The following is a 20,737-nucleotide window of genomic DNA, read 5'->3' as shown; positions in this document are numbered from 1 at the left end:
CCTTAAAGTTGCGTGTTTCTAGTGCTATAAGGTGCCATTTAATGCTTGATGAACAGGTTTCGACATGGAAATCTATTTTTCAGGACCTTCAAATTGCAGTTGACTGTTGAATAACAAATTTCAATTTCAATTATTGTAGGAACTTCATCCCACAAACTTGAAGTTATCCTTGATCATTCTATCATTTAACGCCTATTGAATGTCTCAATTCTGTCGTAAATTCTGGAATATGAAAAATATTTCTATAAAGGGCAACTTATTTCTCTGCTAATAGTGCAAAACTTTAATGATGAAAAATTTACCATTTTTAACAATAATGATGAAAAATTCCCTACTTTAAAAAATAATGATGAAAAATTTCTTTCTGTGAAAGGTCATTAGATAAAGGAGTAGCATTTCATCAAGATGGATGTCCATTTTATAGAACAGGAAAACACGTTTTGTCATGAATATAAAACAATTCTCGTCCATCACAAAATTCCACATTACATATCAGTTTCTAATATATTTTTTCGCTATTTAAATATAATATGTCTACGATATTTTCAACAAAAAAATTACATTGAGAGTTCAAAATAAAAAAAAAAACATGTCAACGGAAAATGACTGTTGTCACTAACGTAGATTGGCAATTGTCTGCAACTTGATTGTTCCAATCAGTAAGTCACACTTAACATACAACCATTGTTAAACTACAGACATGTTTTAATTTGCAGACATGTTTGAGAGATAATATAACATGCCATGTGAAGAATTTAATCAGAATAAAACTTTTTAAAATTCTGTGTTAGTTCAATGACTGACAATGGTATTGTTTCCTTTATGTCAAATATGCAAGTATGGATTTTTCACTTTAACCCAAAGAAGTTATAGTTTTCTGTATTTTTTTTTTCCATTTTCAATAAAAGCATCAGTTATAAACATTGCCATCGATTATCAAATTTTTCAAGGTGATTTTTAAATGCATGAAAATTAAGAACTAATGAAATGAAAAAAAAAAATCTTGCATACTTTAAACATAGCAGATATTTAATTATGGTTACGGAAGACAAAAACATATATTTTGAGGACAACTAAATTCTATCTCCGTCCAAACAAAAAGTCAATTATCAAAAATGTCTTTTGGAAATTGAAAATATTTGTGTCAGCAGTCAGATAACCTTGACATACAAAGAAAAAAAAAGACTATTACCATATGAATTGTCTTGTGGTTAATTAAAGCTGAAAGTTTTCATTGAAAGAAAACCACAGTAGGGAATAATATGACATTCTTAATTAACTGAAAGTACAATAAAAAGACAATATTGCTCTCTCATGAATTGTTACACCTAAGTTATTGAGAGTTGACAGGCAAACTTAAAATCATCCATTTATTCACCATCTAATACAAACATGTGGCTATTATTATTGTTGACATTCAAATAGTAAGGATTAGGTCATGTGTCATAGATGATCACTCAAATTGACTGATTTTTTTTTTAAATTAGAAAACCTTTTTGTACTGGTAGCCAAATTGGAAATAATAGCGTGTCTGCAATGCATGATTCATATTTTGCTAGAACAAGATACTTATTATGAAATTTTATATAGATATATGATAATAATTAATCTAAATTATAGAGTTTTAATCAATTAAATTCATTATAATAACCAAAGGGACTTGTTTCATAACATGCTTCCTGACTGTTAAAGAAGTACCAATCAAGCAAATTATGACACTGTCATATGTCACAGACATCAAAAAGTCATTGGCATGATAAATTTAGTATGTTTTCAAAAGGTCTTCAAAGTTTATGTTTGTAAATTTCTTTGCTTATACTTCCTCTAAATAAAGCTTTATGTCTTATGTAGTGAATTACACGGGTATATAGGAATATAAAGTTTCAATGAAAAACCTGTATTTGGACATAGCTGGGACTTTGGCATCTGGAACTTTATCATTGATTGAATGCTGGTTTGATCAGTATTGAAATCAACTTTAAGCTCTATAAGTTATTTCAGGGCTGTCATTTTTTTAAAAAATTTTGGAGGAAGCCAAACAATACTAGTCAATTCAGATTGGAGTAGACTTCACCTGCCATGAAAGGGGTTCAAACTCACAAACTCAGTGTTGACAGGCTAGTGATTCAGTAGTTGCTCTACTTAGACCACATGGCCACCAAGACCCCTTTTATTATAAATCCCACATATTCCAGTATAACACCTGTTATTCACTACATAAGTAATTTCTATCCCATTCATTTTAACATACAATGTACCTAAGGGCAGACGACACTAGAGTACTCATAAAACTAATTAAGAACTGTAAAATATATATCCTGTTTTCGAAACCTTATCAGTTATATCTAAGTTGTCATTCAATTTATTACTTGGTTGTTTATATCAGAACAAGTGAAACTGCGAGCTACTGCTCACTGATGATACCCCCGCCGCAAGTGGATAATATTAATAGTGTAAAAATATGCAAGTGTTCGGTAAACAGGAAGTTGTGGAGTGATGAATCTGAAAACGCATCACACGGTATAGCTGGCTTATAAAAATCCTGAAACCAAATTTCAGAAATCCTTGTATTGTAGTTCCTGAGAAAAATGTGACGAAAATTTTCAACTTGGTTATCATGTGTAAAATCATACAAGTGTTCGGTAAACAGGAAGTTGTCGAGTGATGAATCTGAAAACGCATCACACGGTATAGCTGACATATAAAAATCCTGAAACCAAATTTCAGAAATCCTTGTATTGTAGTTCCTGAGAAAAATGTGACGAAAATTTTCAACTTGGTTATCATGTGTAAAATCATACAAGTGTTCGGTAAACAGGAAGTTGTCGAGTGATGAATCTGAAAACGCATCACACGGTATAGCTGACTTATATAAATCCTGAAACCAAATTTCAGAAATCCTTGAATTGTAGTTCCTGAGAAAAATGTGACGAAAATTTTCAACTTGGTTATCATGTGTAAAATCATACAACTGTTCGGTAAACAGGAAGTTGTCGAGTGATGAATCTGAAAACGCATCACACGGTATAGCTGACTTATATAAATCCTGAAACCAAATTTCAGAAATCCTTGTATTGTAGTTCCTGAGAAAAATGTGACGAAAATTTTCAACTTGGCTATCATGTGTAAAATCAGACAAGTGTTCGGTAAACAGGAAGTTGTCAAGTGATGAATCTGAAAATGCATCACACGGTATGGCTGACATATATAAATGTTGATACCAAATTACAGAAAGGGTGGATGTGTAGTTCCTGAGAAAAATGTGACGAAAGTTTCATGGGACGGACTGACTGACTGACGGACGGACTGACGGACGGACTGATGGACGGACGGACGGACTGACAGACAGAGGTAAAACAGTATACCCCCCCTTTTTTAAAGCGGGGGTATAAATATAATAGTCTCTAATGATTACATTCAAAACAAGACTATAGGTTAAAGTGTAATTTAGAACTTGGCACATGTTGTTACATTTATTTCCCTTCCCTTAGGGAGAAATGAATATTTGCTCACACCAGAAAAGTCATATTTCCCAAAAGGCATGAGCTAATACTAAGCTTACCCTACTCCTATTTTCAAAGTACATCTGTATTTTCCAACAGGATGTAGGTAGGTGTCTGACAGATTCAAAAAGTTCTTACACTTTACAACTCATCACTGTCAAGCTGCTACTGTAATCAAATATGCAGTCATTCTGTTCGTGAGAAAAGTGTGACAAACTAGAGGCTCTAAAGAGCCTGTGTCGCTCACCTTGGTCTATGTGAATATTAAACAAAGGACGCAGATGGATTCATGACAAAATTGTGTTTTGGTGATGGTGATGTGTTTGTAAATCTTACTTTACTGAACATTCTTGCTGCTTACAATTATCTCTATCTATAATGAACTTGGCCCAGTAGTTTCAGAGGAGAAGATTTTTGTAAAAGATACCCAAATGATGATTGTGGCCAAATTTGGTTTAATTTGGCCCAGTGGTTTCAGAGGAGAAGATTTTTGTAATAGATTACTAAGATTTACAAACTAGAGGGTCCAAGGACCCTGTGTCGCTCACCTGATATTTTTATTTACAATTGTTGCATGATAAATGCAACTGTTGTACTGTCGTTTAGTTTCAGAGATATAATACTAAAAAGTGCATTTGAAACCTATGTTTAATTTCAGCCATGTGGGCAGGCAGGGTCATCATACACAGTGGTCCCTGGATATCCTAGTGGTGATTTAAACCAAGTTTGTTTAAATTCAACAGTTGTTTCAGGGGAGAATTTTTGTAAAATTTATCTAACAAGAAATGCAAAGTAATGAGAAAGTTGTGAAGTAGTTTTGTTGTTGCGCAACCCCCCCCCCCCCCCCCCCCCCACTTTGCCAAAAAAACCAAAAAGGTAATAAAAAATTATCATATAAGGGCAATCTATCCTATTAATGATTTCTGCAAAATTCAGTTGATTGTGTAAGGGTTGTATAGCCAGCTGAGGTCGTTAAAAACTCTCTTTCTTTTGTTGTTGCAGATAGATCTTGACCTGATAAGCAATTCTACCACATGTCAGATTTGCTCTAAATGCTTTGGTTTTTGAGTGATAAGCCAAAAACTGCATTTTACCCCTATGTTCTATTTTTAGCCATGGCGGCCATCTTGATTGGTTGGCCGGGTCACCGGACACAATTTTTAAACTAGATACCCCAATGATGATTGTGGCCAAGTTTGGTTTAATTTGGTCCAGTAGTTTCAGAGGAGAAGATTTTTGTAAAAGATAACTAAGATTTACGAAAAATGGTTAAAAATTGACTATAAAGGGCAATAACTCCTAAAGGGGTCAACAGACCATTTTGGTCATGTTGACTTATTTGTAGATCTTACTTAGCTGAACATTTTTGCTGTTTACAGTTTATCTCTATCTATAATAATATTCAAGATAATAATCAAAAACAGCAAAATTTCCTTAAAATTACCAATTCAGGGGCAGCAACCTATCAACGAGTTGTCCCATTCATCTCAAAATTTCAGGGCAGATAGATCTTGACCTGATAAACAATTTTACTACATGTCAGATTTGCTCTAAATGCTTCGGTTTTTGAGTGATAAGCCAAAAACTGCATTTTACCCCTATGTTCTATTTTTAGCCATGGCGGCCATCTTGGTTGGTTGGCCGGATCACCGGACACAATTTTTAAACTAGATACCCCAATTGTGATTGTGGCCAAGTTTGGTTTAATTTGGTCCAGTAGTTTCAGAGGAGAAGATTTTTGTAAAAGATAATTAAGATTTACGAAAAATGGTTAAAAATTGACTATAAAGGGCAATAACTTCTAAAGGGGTCAACAGACCATTTTGGTCATGTTGACTTATTTGTAGATCTTACTTTGTTGAACATTTTTGTTGTTCACAGTTTATCTCTATCTATAATAATATTCAAGATAATAACCAAAAACAGCAAAATTTTCTCAAAATTACCAATTCAGGGGCAGCAACCTATCAACGGGTTGTCCGATTCATCTGAAAATTTCAGGGCAGATAGATCTTGACCTGATAAACAATTTTACCCCATGTCAGATTTGCTCTAAATGCTTTGGTTTTTGAGTTATAAGCCAAAAACTGCATTTTACCCCTATGTTCTATTTTTAGCCATGGCGGCCATCTTGGTTGGTTGGGCGGGTCACCGGACACAATTTTTAAACTAAATACCCCAATGATGATTGTGGCCAAGTTTGGTTTAATTTGGTCCAGTAGTTTCAGAGGAGAAGATTTTTGTAAAAGTTAACTACGGACGACGGACGACGGACGCCGGACGCCGGACGCCAAGTGATGAGAAAAGCTCACTTGGCCCTTCGGGCCAGGTGAGCTAAAAATGGTTAAAAATTGACTATAAAGGGCAATAACTCCTAAAGGGGTCAACTGACCATTTCAGTCATGTTGACTTATTTGTAAATCTTACTTTGCTGAACATTATTGCTGTTTACAGTTTATCTCTATCTATAATAATATTCAAGATAAATAACCAAAAACAGCAAAATTTCCTAAAAATTACCAATTCAGGGGCAGCAACCCAACAACAGGTTGTCCGATTCATCTGTAAATTTCAGGGCAGATAGATCTTGACCTGATAATCAATTTTACTACATGTCAGATTTGCTCTAAATGCTTTGGTTTTTGAGTTATAAGGCAAAAACTGAATTTTACCCCTATGTTCTATTTTTAGCTGTGGCGGCCATCTTGGTTGGTTGGCCGGGTCACGCCACACATTTTTTAAACTAGATACCCCAATTGTGATTGTGGCCAAGTTTGGTTTAATTTGGACCAGTAGTTTCAGAGAAGAAGATTTTTGTAAAAGATTACTAAGATTTACGAAAAATGGTTAAAAATTGACTATAAAGGGCAATAACTCCTAAAGGGGTCAACTGACCATTTTGGTCATGTTGACTTATTTGTAAATCTTACTTTGCTGAACATTATTGCTGTTTACAGTTTATCTCTATCTAGAATAATATTCAAGATAATAACCAAAAACAGCAAAATTTCCTTAAAATTACCAATTCAGGGGCAGCAACCCAACAACGGGTTGTCCGATTCATCTGAAAATTGCAGGGCAGATTGATCTTGACCTGATAAACAATTTTACCCCATGTCAGATTTGCTCTAAATGCTTTGATTTTTGAGTTATAAGCCAAAAACTGCATTTTACCCCTATGTTCTATTTTTAGCCATGGGGGCCATCTTGGTTGGTTGGCCGGGTCACGCCACACATTTTTTAAACTAGATACCCCAATGATGATTGTGGCCAAGTTTGGTTTAATTTGGCCCAGTAGTTTCAGAGGAGAAGATTTTTGTAAAAGTTAACGACGACGGACGACGACGACGACGACGGACGACGGACGACGACGGACGCCGGACGCAAAGTGATGGGAAAAGCTCACTTGGCCCTTCGGGCCAGGTGAGCTAAAAAGTGTGTTTTAATTCAATATATAGAAACCTCCTCAAACTGGAAAATAACTGTTAAATAAAATCCCAAAAGCACTCACACTTAACTACTGATCACTGTAAAGCAGCATAGGAAGTCATCATGTTTAGTAGTTCCTGAGGAAAATGTTACAAAATAATTATTGGACAAACAAAGGGACAAGTTGATTAAAATATAGCCCCTTTTCTTGGTGGGGTATAACGAATGGTTTTATTACCTGAAGTTTCTATGACTTCTTGAAAATACTTTAATAAGGTAGATGCAATTTGTCAAATCCCATGATTATAAGATTGCCTCAGTGTCTGAAACAGCTTATTCAGTGTTAAGATATACCTGGCCAGATATCCCCATGGTTAAACAATATATTATTTACCAGTTGTTTAGGTCTGATCTGTGATATAATTTTTTTCATGGATTCTCCATCAGATCTTCCCTCAAAGTCTATGTACTGGATGTTAGCATTGATGTCCAACGTTACAGTAGCTGCTACACACTTTGTAGGTACTTCCGACAGATCTGTAATGGGTTAATTTAAAAATATTTTACAACAAGAGTATAGTGCTGAGTCTACTAGGCAGCTGAGAATAGAGGCTGCTGTCTGAAAATACGCGAAGTACAAACATTAAACTATGGTAACATTGTAACCATAACACTTTACTGTGTGACGTTATTGTATAAGCATTAGCCATCACGACGATTAAATGTATATAGAAAACACAATGCATTTATTGAGATTCTTTAACAGCTGTTTCCTGTTTTGCTCATCTGATACTTTTCTGCTTTTTGGTGGTGTTTTTGTCTCTTTGATACTTTCCCCATTTCCATTTCAATTTTATTGCATTAAATTAATACACTATCTCAGGAGACACCTACTGATAGTTTGACCATGATTATCAAAGTAAGAAATTATTCCATATACTTTGCACATATTCTAAAAGTGATGAATTATAATGCCATATTTCATTGTAGCACTCCTTGGGGAGAGAAAAAGCAATTTTTTGTTCATATACATAGATGCAGCTAATTTTAACAATTTTTGAAAATGTAAATTGGAATTGATCTTCTAAATATCTATAGTAAAATAAACTGACCTATCATTGACTCATCTTCTTTCTTTACTTTTTTCTCCTTTGAAATAAAATACAGATTAAAATTAAATGTTACCTAAAACAAAACAAATTTCTGATGAAGTAAATAGTAAAAGTAAAAAGTAAATGTAAAATGTAAAATGTAAAATGTAAAAAGTAAAGTAAAATCAAAATCCTCAGGGAACTTTTTTTTCTTCTTCACTAAATTCAATGTGGACTTTGTTATAACATATATCTTTCACACTTTAACCCTGTTAACTATTTATTTAAGTTTTACACAAGCTTACAGCAGTTGTCTCTTCATCTGCAGGAGCTACTTCTAAAATAGTATAATCTTCAGGTCTGAAATGAAAAATTATATGGAAATTTGCGGAAATACCATAAATAACTCTAAACATAACCATTTAAGGTATTGAACATTGGCATTGTGCCTAACTTCAAGTCAGTTCTGTCATGTCGTTAAACAGAACATTAATCTTATATCCAAATATCTTAAACAACAACTAAATGTGTCAAGACGACACGAATGGCCCCGTTCCAAAAATTTGGAAAATCTGCAATTTCAACAACACATGCGAACACAAACAAGATGGTAGTCTCACATATACTAAATCTGCTCAAAATCTTAAGGCCTTCAAAAAACCCATATAACTGAGATTTTCAACAATTTATCAAAGTCCAAAGCACATAATTTCGACAAAAGTTAGTGAAGCGGAACAAACCTTAAACTTATCTGTAACCCATCAGTGTTAACTCACATACCAGTAACTTTGTTGCCAAGCCATAATAAAAAGAAGTAGGGTTGATAAGGTCCAATTATGGCCCAATTATTTCTAGCTAACATTAATATTTCTAATAAGGATTTGATGCAGTATTATTTATATTATTTACTAAAGAAGTCATTTTTTTAATTAAGTAATCAGCACCCTTTTAAATGACAGCAAAATTAGCAGGTATTTTTTTATTTTTCACCAAACTATAAATAATAAGCTACATTTTCTAACCTTCTCTCAAGAGCTTTTCAGGACAAACTAGATATCATTGAGATGGGAGCCATCTCTGTGGGCCCCGCTGTGAATAATGTGCATTAAAAAATTGTATCTTTACCATAGGACATGGGTTTGTCAACTGAAATCAAAGTTTTTGACCTTGACCTTTGACCTAGGAAGTTGTAAATAAATTATGACACACCCTTTGGTGTTGGTTTATAAACATGTCAAGTATAAACTTTGAAATGATAACGGTTCTCAAGATATAGAGCGGACACGATCTTTACCATAGGACATGGGGTTGTCAACTGAAACCAAAGTTTTTGACCTTGACCTTTGACCTAGGAAGTTGCACATAAATTATGACACACCCTTTGGTGTTGGTTTATATACATGTCAAGTATAAACTTTGAAATGATAACGGTTCTCAAGATATAGAGCGGACACAATCTTTACCATAGGACATGGGGTTGTCAACTGAAACCAAAGTTTTTGACCTTGAACTTTGCCCTAGGCAGTCGTTCATAAATTATGACACACCCTCTGGTGTTGGTTCATATACATGTCAAGTATAAACTTTGAAATCATAACGGTTCTCAAGATATAGAGCGGACACAAAGTTAAAGTGTTACGGACGGACGGACGGACGGACGGACGGACGGACGGACAGACTGATCACTATAGGGCGACCCGCCTTAGTCGGCGGGGCCCTAATTATGATAAAAATTCATAAGATTTGTTAAATCCAGTAATCGATGCATATTTTGAGTGTATAAAGATTGAAAAAAATCATTTTGATTTATAAACTCACATTCATCACATCAATACTCTTTTCATCTTGAAATAACAGATTTCACATATTCGTGGCAATTTTTTTTTTTTTGCATGTTAGATAGATACCTATCAATTGTTGAAAACTTTATGTTGCCTTCAAATTAGATATGTTTTAATTGTTTGTGTTTTTGGACAGCTGTCTCATTGACATACTTATTTGTAATAAGTGTAAACAAAACCTGGGTATCTTAATCCAAGTAATAAAATTTCTTTTCCTCCCCCTTTTGTAATAACTTAAAAGGTACCAAATTTTCTGCACAAGATGCACATTTCAACAATCAATGTTTCTAAACTTCCTTGTATGCCATCAAATGCTATAAACTGAACTACATTCATCACATCTTTTTCATCGAGAAATAATTATTGAATTGTTAGTGATTCATTTGGGTGTGAAGGTTTTTATTATTTACTGAGCAATTTATAAATTTCATGTAATATGACATAAATCCAATAGTACAGGTAGCCTAGCTGCACGTACTTGAATATCAAAAGTACTGAAGCAATTACCTGATAATTTCCCCATACTCATCCCATTTGACTTTCTCCTCGCTATACGGAAACATTGGATAAGCTTTCTTAGCATGCTTGAAAAATCCTGTTCTTGATTTACCCTGGAAAAGAAATGAATATAAAGATTATTAACCTTGGAAAAGATATAAAAAAATTTCTATCCTCCCCAAAGACACCCCCCTTTCCAGCTTAAAATGAATCAATTCTCTCAGTGGCTGTTATCTGTTACTAAATATGTGACATGTCATTGTTTTGATCTTTTGCATGTGTATGCCAAATTTATCACCTACTTTTTAGAAGAAGTCGTAAGTCAATCACTTAAAATGCTCTGATGCATGCACATTGAATGATAAAAATCACCAGAAAAAAGGTAAAAACTTGGTCATTCACTCCAAAAAAATATGTGCCAAGTTCCATGACGAAAAATATCATTTTTTTGCATGTCAATGCCCTTCTCTATAATTATCTGATTAGATTCTTTTTTCAGACAAGGAAGAACAGCTGTCTAAACCAAGGTCTATTTAATACAGAGTTGACAAATCTACAGTGTTAACAATTCATCTGGTATGACATCTAGTTCCTTCAACTTAAACAATTCTATAATAGACAAATCTACTGTGTTTATTTTTCATCTTGTATGACATATAGTTCCTTCAACTTAAAACATTTCTATAATAGACAATTTTCTTTTGATACTACTAGGGATCATGACGCTTAACTCATAACATTTTATGACAAGCTGATAAAAGATGCATAAAGGCGCTAACAGTTTAAGCAAAACAATAAATAAACCAATTGCTCTTCAAAAAAGTTGATGGACAAATAAATCTGCAAAATAAGACTGTCATGACATAGTACATTGTTTTATGTGACAAAGAAGCATACAAGGACATCATGACTTAAAACTGTCAAACATTTGATAGAACCCTGAAGTTAGATCAAATCAGAAAACAGTCATTTAGAAAGTATGATAAAACCAGATGCTCCGCAGGGCGCAGCTTTATACGACTGCAGAGGTTGAACCCTGAACGGTTGGGGCAAGTATGGACACAACATTTAAGCTGGATTCAGCTCTAAATTTGGATTGTGATTAAATAGTTGACACAGCATAGGTTTCTGACACAGAATGAATGTGGTCTAATGAACTTAAAATACTTTTTTTTTCTTTGAGCAATTCACTATGCTGTTTAATATTAATCCTCTCAAAAAAATGTTTGAAGAAATTTTCTTTTTATTTATGAAATCTGAAATGAGAAAAATTTAACCCCCCCCCCCCCTAATTTTTTTTTTCACATCCCCCTTTCCCTTTTTCCAAAACTGATCTCAATTCAAATTTCTAATGGAGTTTGCAACAATAACTACTCATTTAAATACATCATAAAATATTAAAATGTAACAAAAGGTGCTTGTTATCACTGAATGGTAAAGATTGTTTTAATTTATCAGTTGGTAGTAAAAGTGAATATACATTGTATATTGTATAAAACAATGATTTAAGTTGATTCAACTACTATTCTGGAGAAGAAAGATAACTCCAATCAATTGAAAATTTCTTGCTATTGCACAATATTGTGCAATTAGATATTTCTTGCTATTGTGCAATACTGTGCAATTGATAATATTTGCTATTGCACAATACTGTGCAATTGAAGATTTCTTCCTATTGCGCAATACTGTGCAATTGAAAATTTCTTGCTATTGCACAATACTGTTCAATTGAAGATTTCTTGCTATTGCTGAATACTGTGCAATTGAAAATTTCTTGCTATTGCACAATACTTAATATAATAATTTTGAATCCTGATTTGAACCAACTTGAAAACTGGGCCCATAATCAAAAATCTAAGTACATGTTTAGATTCAGCATATCAAAAAAGCTCAAGAATTCAATTTTTGTTAAAATCAAACTTAGTTTAATTTTGGACCCTTTGGACTTTAATGTAGACCAATTTGAAAACGGGACTAAAAATTAAGAATCTACATACACAGTAAGATTTGGCATATCAAAGAACCCCAATTATTCAATTTTTGATGAAATCAAAAAAAGTTTAATTTGGACCCGATTTGGACCAACTTGAAAACTGGGACAATAATCAAAAATCTTAGTACATTTTTAGATTCAGCATATCAAAGAACCCCAAGGATTCAATTTTTGTCAAAATCAAACTAAGTTTAATTTTGGACCCTTTGGACCTTAATGTAGACCAATTTGAAATCAGGACCAAAAATTAAGAATCTACATACACAGTTAGATTTGGCATATCAAAGAACCCCAATTATTCAATTTTTGATGAAATCAAACTAAGTTCAATTTTGGACCCTTTGGGCCCCTTATTCCTAAACTGTTGGGACCAAAACTCCCAAAATCAAACCCAACCTTCCTTTAGTGGTCATAAACCTTGTGTTTAAATTTCATAGATTTCTATATACTTAAACTAAAGTTATGGTGCGAAAACCAAGAATAATGCTTACTTGGCCCCTTTTTGGCCCCTAATTTCTAAACTGTTCAGACCTCAACTCCCAAAATCAATACCAACCTACCTTTTGTGGTCATAAACCTTGTGTTTAAATTTCATTGATTTCTATTTACCTAAACTAGAGTTATTGTGCGAAAACCAAGAATAATGCTTATTTGGGCCCTTTTTTGGCCCCTTATCCCTAAACTGTTAGAACCAAAACTCCCAAAATCAATCCCAACCTTCCTTTTGTAGTCATAAACCTTGTGTAAAAATTTCATAGATTTCTATTTATTGAAACTTAAGTTATTGTGCGAAAACCAAGAAAATGCTTATTTGGGCCCTTTTTGGCCCCTAATTCCTAAAATGTTGGGATCAAAACTCCCAAAATCAATCCCAACCTTTCTTTTGTGGTCATAAACCTTGTGTTAAAATTTCATAGATTTCTATTCACTTTTACTTAAGTTAGAGTGCGAAAACTAAAAGTATTCGGATGACGACGACGACGCAGACGACGACGCCAACGTGATAGCAATATACGACGAAAAATTAAAATTTTTGCGGTCGTATAAAAAGGAAGTCTAGTAACAGTCACTGAGAAATTAGAATCAGGAAATCTAGTAACAGAGTTATTGAGAAAGTAGGATACAATCAGTAAATCTATAGCTAGTAACGGTCATGGAAATCTTAGTAACATTCATTGAGAAAGTAGAATAAAATAAGAAAAAAGTCATTGAGAAACTAAAATAAGGTTTCAATCAGGAAATCTAGACATAGATCCGGAGAAAGTAGAATAAGACTAGGAAATCCAGTAACAGTTATTGATGAGTAAGGTAACATCAGAGAAATTCAAATCTTGTAACAGACTTGTTGAAAAGGTATGATAAAATCATAAAATCTAGCAACAGTCATTGAGAGCTAGGGTAACATTAGAAATCTTGTAACAGACTCTTTGAGAAAGTATGATAAAATCATAAAATCTAGCAACAGTCATTGAGAGCTAGGGTAACATTAGAAATCTTGTAACAGACTCTTTGAGAAAGTATGATAAAATCATAAAATCTAGCAACAGATCGAGTCATTGAGAAAATAGCGCAGATCTGAAAATCTAGTAAAAGGGTCAAATGGTCAATGTCTATTTGCTTTTATGCTTTTTGCATGCTCTTTCATTGATATATCTCCTTTAAAATGGAAATGTATAAATCAGCAGAATATATATTCTAAAGAAAAATCTATGGATTTTAAATCGAAGATTTGATGATTTTAACACAAATTGGAGAAAGTTTTTATATGGTTTCTATACAAATGTTCACTTTCTTTAAAAGTACTCAATCTGTATTATTTCAGAAAATGCAATGGATTTATTTTTTTCAAATTTCAGTTAAAGTACAACAATCTAGCCAGAATTTCAAACACACTTTTACCAAAATCTGTGACAATAGCCGATTTCCTGTTCCTTAACCATAATTCAAATATCACCTACTTTTCAAAGAAAAGAGTTACAATTTCAAACTTATGCATATATATTCTAGATACAAATCCATGATTTATTAAGTATCCCATGGGACAAATCTAGCAGCTACAAAATTTTAACAATGTACAAAGTTCTCCAGAGAAATACTTATGAGATTGTAAAATGAAATTTAAACATTCATGAGACAGTAGACTAATCGGCAATCATAACAACTTACATCTATATGTCAATTTCATTTTTCTCCCATCCTGATTATAAGATTTTTAATTTAGATATGACAGTAAATAGAATTTTTATTGTAGTTTCATGTAAGCAATAAAATATAAAATTAATTTTCTGCCAATACTAAATGTACCATTAAGTCAAGTATAATGTTCAAAGAGGGATCTGATGTATTGTTTTAAATAAACATAAAACTTCATTGATTTAAGGAACTGATATGATGAAGTTAAATTTTATTATCTTCTTATAAAAGTCAAAACAAAATTTAATCCCAGTATAATAACAATTTTATGGTAGAAGCATGATGATCTAATGTAAAATTTATCACTTAAAACTTATGAAATTACTGAATGTCTGATAGATCCCAATTCAATTGTGATTTACTTATATTTTGTTTTTGTTTAAATTACATTGATAGAATAAAATTGATGGATCAACAAAAACATTGAACCCTAAATTGATGGATCAACAAAAACATTGAACCCTAAATTGATGGATCAACAAAAACATTGAACCCTAAATTGATGGATCAACAAAAACATTGAACCCTAAATTGATGGATCAACAAAAACAATGAACCCTAAATTGATGGATCAACAAAAACAATGAACCCTAAATTGATGGATCAACAAAAACATTGAAACTATAATAAACAACTGTCATACAAGTGGGAGGTTTAGCTAGTTATAAAATCAGGTTTAGAAAGTAAATAACCAAAATATTGAACTCTAAAGGAAACTCAACTGCAAAAGTTCCTTATCAAATGGTAAAATTAAAAACTACTGCCTATTTGTCACATCATAACTTTGAATATTGGACTGCTTAACAAATCTCATAAAGAAAAGTTAAAATAATTGACATCTTGTTACGAGGAAATAAAAATTAAAATCTAATGCTTTTATGAAGAATATGCAAGTGTTTTTAGAAAGATGTACGTTGAATTGAAAAAAACCAAAAATCAATTCGATAAAAATTTCAAACTAGCAGATGCACATTTAGTATCATAATGAAGAATCTATTCAAGTTTTGTGAGAGTGTGTCTAGCAGTTTTTTTCAGAGTTACAGAACAAAAAAGTATGACACAAATGATGATGATGACAATGATGCAAGACAACAGAAGAAATTGTAATGAGTTTCTGCACCTGGAGGTTGTTAGGCAACACGATAAGAAACCCCATGAAATATACAATGTTTGTGTAATATTCAATGACTTTTGTGTACAGCTGTCTTAATATAGTCCTAACTTCAAACCTGTCGGATCTATCTAATGTATAACTGATCCCACTTTGATGATGTACAAAATCAACTAATTCCCACTTTGAAAGGAAAAATCTAATTAAGGAATGACTGTAATATTTTTTCTGTCTATTCGAAATAACATTAAAAATTTGGTGCACACTGAATAACCCGCATAGCGGGGTTATTTAACAGTGTGCACCACATTTTTTAAAAAGAAACACTTAAAACTTATAACACTTTATGCAAATGAATTTGTATTTTTAGAAGGATAACATGCAGATAAATGATACTCTCACAGAAAATAAAGACTCGTTTGTTTCAATTTGTAGCTAAAAGATTTCTTCACTTAAAAAATCATTTATAGACTTTCAAGGGAAAATTTGGTATGCAATTTACATTTTTAGTTCTGTGGATAAGTGGTTATTACAAGAAATTCAAACTTAAAAAAATACTTTTAATTTATTAACTGTAAAAAATGAATACAACACATTATAAATTTCATGTGTTTGGAGTATTTTTCATTGCAACATATCATTCTAAGACATTACAGTTAAATTTGACACTTAAAAATTCCATCCTAGAAAAGTTTAAATTAATATTTCATATAGCAGAAAGAAATTGATCAAATTTTATTTAATATAGCCATAAAGCCAACATTTTATGACATTCTGAGAATGCTACATTTGTCAACTGTGTCAAAACTACGTCAATAAAACTATCCTATTAAAATTTAAAATTGAACAAAAGCTTTCAGGCAAACTGATAAATTTATCATACAAATTTTGATTTGACTTTAATAAAAATTCTAAAGCTTTAATTCCAAGAATTAACCAACTGAACGAGATTCAGATATAGCATAAAAGTCACATTGAAATTCAAAACAACTTCAACCAAATAAAGTTTGGAAGGACAGATAATTTTTCACATTTTCAACAATGAGTTTAAATACAAATTCTATAGTAGCCCAATTTTTTTTGAAACTATTTATTGAGAGACTGATGAAGAATAATTTTTTATTGAACTTTTGACAATCAAAACAAAAACAGCAAGCTGAAAACAAAAATTGTGTAAATTACTCTGTTGTTTGGTTTATTTATTGCATAAATAAATTTGTTGATTTTGAAATTCAAACTTAAATTTACCACAAAAATGTAATTTTCTTTTTTATCTGATATCTTCCTGAATATGCATGTAATACTGTCCACTGAATATTTAACAAAGAATAATCATTAATTTATTTAATATGTTCAAAAAGTTTGAAAAAGGGTCTAAGTGGTATCAATTATGTGGCAATTTTTATAAATTTTCTGTTACAAAACTTTGAATTTTTTTGAAAAGGATTTTCTTATCCCAGGCATAGATTACCTCAGCCGTATTTGGCACAACTTTTTGGAATTTTGGATCCTTAATGTTCTTCAACTTTGTATTTGTTTTGCTTATAACTATTTTGATATGAGCGTCACTGACGAGTCTTATGTAGACGAAACGCGCGTCTTGCGTACTAAATTATAATCCTGGTACCTTTGAGAACTATCTATGTTGAAATAATGTCTTTGGATTGAATATTCTACATGGCAAAGAAACTAGTCATTTGTTAACCTTTAACTTAAAAAATGTTGTTTTTTTTTGTGTGCTGTTGCACCACTTTAAAATTGGTGTATAACCTAAATCTCCTTTTAATAGAAGGACCTCTATTAACGAGTGTTCAAGTAGTTGATTTACAGTGTTTCCTAGCTGGTCACCATTGAGGTTGTGAGTTTGAAACCCTGAACATGGTAAGGTGCTTTTGACTACAACCTTAATTGACTAGAGTACGAAATCAAGTAATTTCCATTTTGAAAGAAAAGATGAATACAATTTAACTGTTACAACATGAAAACTTCTTGACTGCACTTTGTCATGTCATTAAATTTACAACATGAATTAGTTCACCACTCCTGTTATTGAGAGTTAAAATTATCCATTTTAATGTATTATAATTTTACATTTTGTCAGAAGAAGAAAAATAGAACTTCCGCTTTAATCCTAACTCTACAGGAATAGTCTTTCTATAAAAAGTAGCACTTTAAATTTTAATCCCACTTTACACAATAGATTTTTATTTTTAGGAGAATAACATGCAGAGTTCTAGTAAGTACATGGAAATTAAGACTCATTTGCTACAATTTGTTGCAAAAATAATTCTCCATTTAAACAATAATTTACAAAATTTAAAGGAAAAACTTGGGATAAAATTAACATTTTAAATTTCACTAGACAAATGAATTCAAGCTTAAAATACTTTTTATATACTAGTATTAACTGCAATAAATGAAAGCAACACATTATAAATTCTTGTATCTGAAGTGCTTTTTATTGCAACATATCATTTAAAGACATTACATTTAAATGTTCATCCTAGAAAAGTTTAAATTAAAATCTCATATAATGGAAAGGATTTATTAAAATAATATTACAAATATTGATGTAAATGATCATGTCATGACATTCTTAGAATATAGAATGAAATTCAAAACAGTGTGGCTGTGGCCATTGATTGACACATTAAATTCATCCATTGACTGGGACAATTTATGTGAACGTTTGTCTGTAACGACCACTGTTCACGACGTACCTACGATAGACATTTAAACTGTGGGGTTACCAAAGGTTTCTTAATGCCTTTAATTATAAAATATTTCGAAAAATTAATCAGGAATAACCTTTATGTTTTGATTTATACAATAGATATAAATCAAAACATTGTGTTATTTCTGATTAATTTTTCCAATTACTTTATTAAGGTGTTGAGAACCTTTGGTGACCCCATAGTTTAAGTGTTTTTAAAAAGTACATAGTGAGCAGTGGTCGTTACATACAAACGTTCACCTAAATTGTCCCAGTCAATGGATGAATTTAATGTGTCAATCAATGGCCACAGCCACACTGTTTTGAATTTCATTCTATCTTGATACATTTGTCAACTGTGTCAAAAATGCATAAAAAATGCTTGATTCTATTAAAATTTAAAATTGAACAAAACCTTTCAGGCAAAATGGTAAAAATATTTAATAACAATAATAAATCTATATTCGAGGAATTAACCAACTGAATGAGATCCTGATGCACCATAAAATTCACATTGAAATTCAAAACAAACTTTAACAAAATTAAGTTTTGAAGGAACAAATAACATTTTATATTCAATAACAAGTTTTTGGAATAAGTTCTAACAACAAACTTTTTGAATCTATTTAATGAGGCTGATGAACAATATTCATCATTTTTCATTGAATCAAGGTTTTTTTTTAGGTTACAAAAATGTAATTTTCTTTTTTATCTGCCGTCTTCCTGATTATACATGCAATACTTGTCACTGGATGTTAAAAACAAACTACATTTAATCATTTATCTGATATATGTTCCCACATTTTGAAACATTTCTTTAATAAAATAACTTGTTCGATTGAATATATTCTACTTTGCAAAGAAGTTTTGTCTTTTTTTTTACATCTAGCTCAAAAGGTATTGTTTGTTTTGTAATATTGCGTTGCTGTATCATTATAGTATGAACTAAATCTTTTTTTTTTAATTCAGAGGCCTCTATTGCAGAATGGTGTAGTTGGTATTCACTAGCTGTTTACCACAGAGGTGAAAGAGATATTCAATACAATTTTTACTGTTACAGCATAAAAACTTCTCAACTGCAATTTTTCATATCATTAATGTTACAAGATTGATTAGTTCACCAATCCTGATAAGGAGAATTTAAGGACAGGAATGGCTATTCTATAAAAAGAAAAAACTGGAAACCTTTATCACACCTTACACAATTGATTTGTATTTTAAGACACACAGATAAATGGTACTTTCACAGAAATAAAGACTAATTTGCTTCAATAGCTAAAAGTATTCCCCATTTAAAAGATCATTTACAAAATTTAAAGGAAAAACTTTGAATACAATTTACCACTTTTTTAATTTCTTTTGATAAGTGATAATTTCAAGAAATTCAAACTTGAATATTTAAGCCAAGCGAAATACAACACATTATAAATTTCATGTGTCTGAAGTATTTTTCATTGCAACAAATCATTCTAAGACATTACAGTTTAATGTTACACTTAAAAAATTCCATCCAAGAACAGTTAAAATTAAAATCTCATATTATAAGGGATTGAAATTGATCAAATTTAATTGATATAGCCATAAAGCCAACATGTTATAACATTCTGAGAATACATTGTGTTACATTTGTCAACTGTGTCAAAACTACGTCAATAAATTTCAATCATATTAAAATTTAAAATTGAATAAAAGCTTTCAGGCAAAATGATAAATACATTTGATAACAATTTTATAGCAAAAACAGCTAGCTGAAAACAAACAAAAATTGTGCCAAATGCTCTGTTGTTTTGTTTTGTTTATTTTATTTAATAAATTTGTTGATTTTAAGATTCAAACTTTTAAATTTTACCACAAAAAATGCAATTTTCTTTTTCATCTGATATCATCCTGAATATGCATGTTATACTGTTCACTGAATTTTTAACAAAGAACAATCAATAATTTATCTGATATATGTTCAAAAACTGTGAAAAAGTCCATGTTGAAATTAAACCTCTCCTACATGGCAAAGAAACTTGTCACTTGTTGAACTTTTCCTCAAAAAGTATTGTTTTTTTAGTGTGTTGTATGATTGGTGTATAACCTACATCTGCTTTTATCATAGAAACCTCTCAGTGGTGAATATAGAACTTTTCATAAGGGGGTCACTGATGGACATAAGCCATGATAAGGGTGTGCTGCTCCAGTCATGCATCAGTGATTCCCTATTCAATCAACCAAATTCTTCCCACAAAAGAGGGGCTCAGGCCCCCAAGGATCGGCCTATGCCTCTGTTACCTAGAGGTCTAGGTAGTTAAACTACAGTGTTCACAAGTTTGTCATCACTGAGATTGTGAGTTTAAAACCCAGCTATGGAATGAAATCA

At 31.7% G+C, this 20,737-nt stretch overlaps 1 protein-coding gene across 1 annotated transcript in view; it reads right to left on the bottom strand.

Annotated features, from left to right (window-relative positions):
- Positions 1 to 20,737, bottom strand: part of LOC143069397 (cleavage and polyadenylation specificity factor subunit 2-like) — a 178,460-nt gene that overhangs the window by 31,394 nt on the left and 126,329 nt on the right. Inside the window, exons 13-16 of the mRNA XM_076244014.1 lie at positions 10,372 to 10,475; positions 8,329 to 8,383; positions 8,045 to 8,081; positions 7,327 to 7,469 (exon numbers count right to left, since the gene is read on the bottom strand). Of these exons, the coding sequence (XP_076100129.1) occupies positions 7,327 to 7,469; positions 8,045 to 8,081; positions 8,329 to 8,383; positions 10,372 to 10,475 (339 nt within the window). The remainder of the gene's footprint in view (positions 1 to 7,326; positions 7,470 to 8,044; positions 8,082 to 8,328; positions 8,384 to 10,371; positions 10,476 to 20,737) is intronic.

This window comes from Mytilus galloprovincialis, chromosome 3 (genome assembly GCF_965363235.1).
Source record: "Mytilus galloprovincialis chromosome 3, xbMytGall1.hap1.1, whole genome shotgun sequence".
NCBI classification, from domain to species: Eukaryota; Metazoa; Mollusca; class Bivalvia; order Mytilida; family Mytilidae; genus Mytilus; species Mytilus galloprovincialis.
The sequence above is the reverse complement of the archived record's forward strand: the minus strand, read 5'-3'. Positions and strand labels throughout refer to the sequence as shown.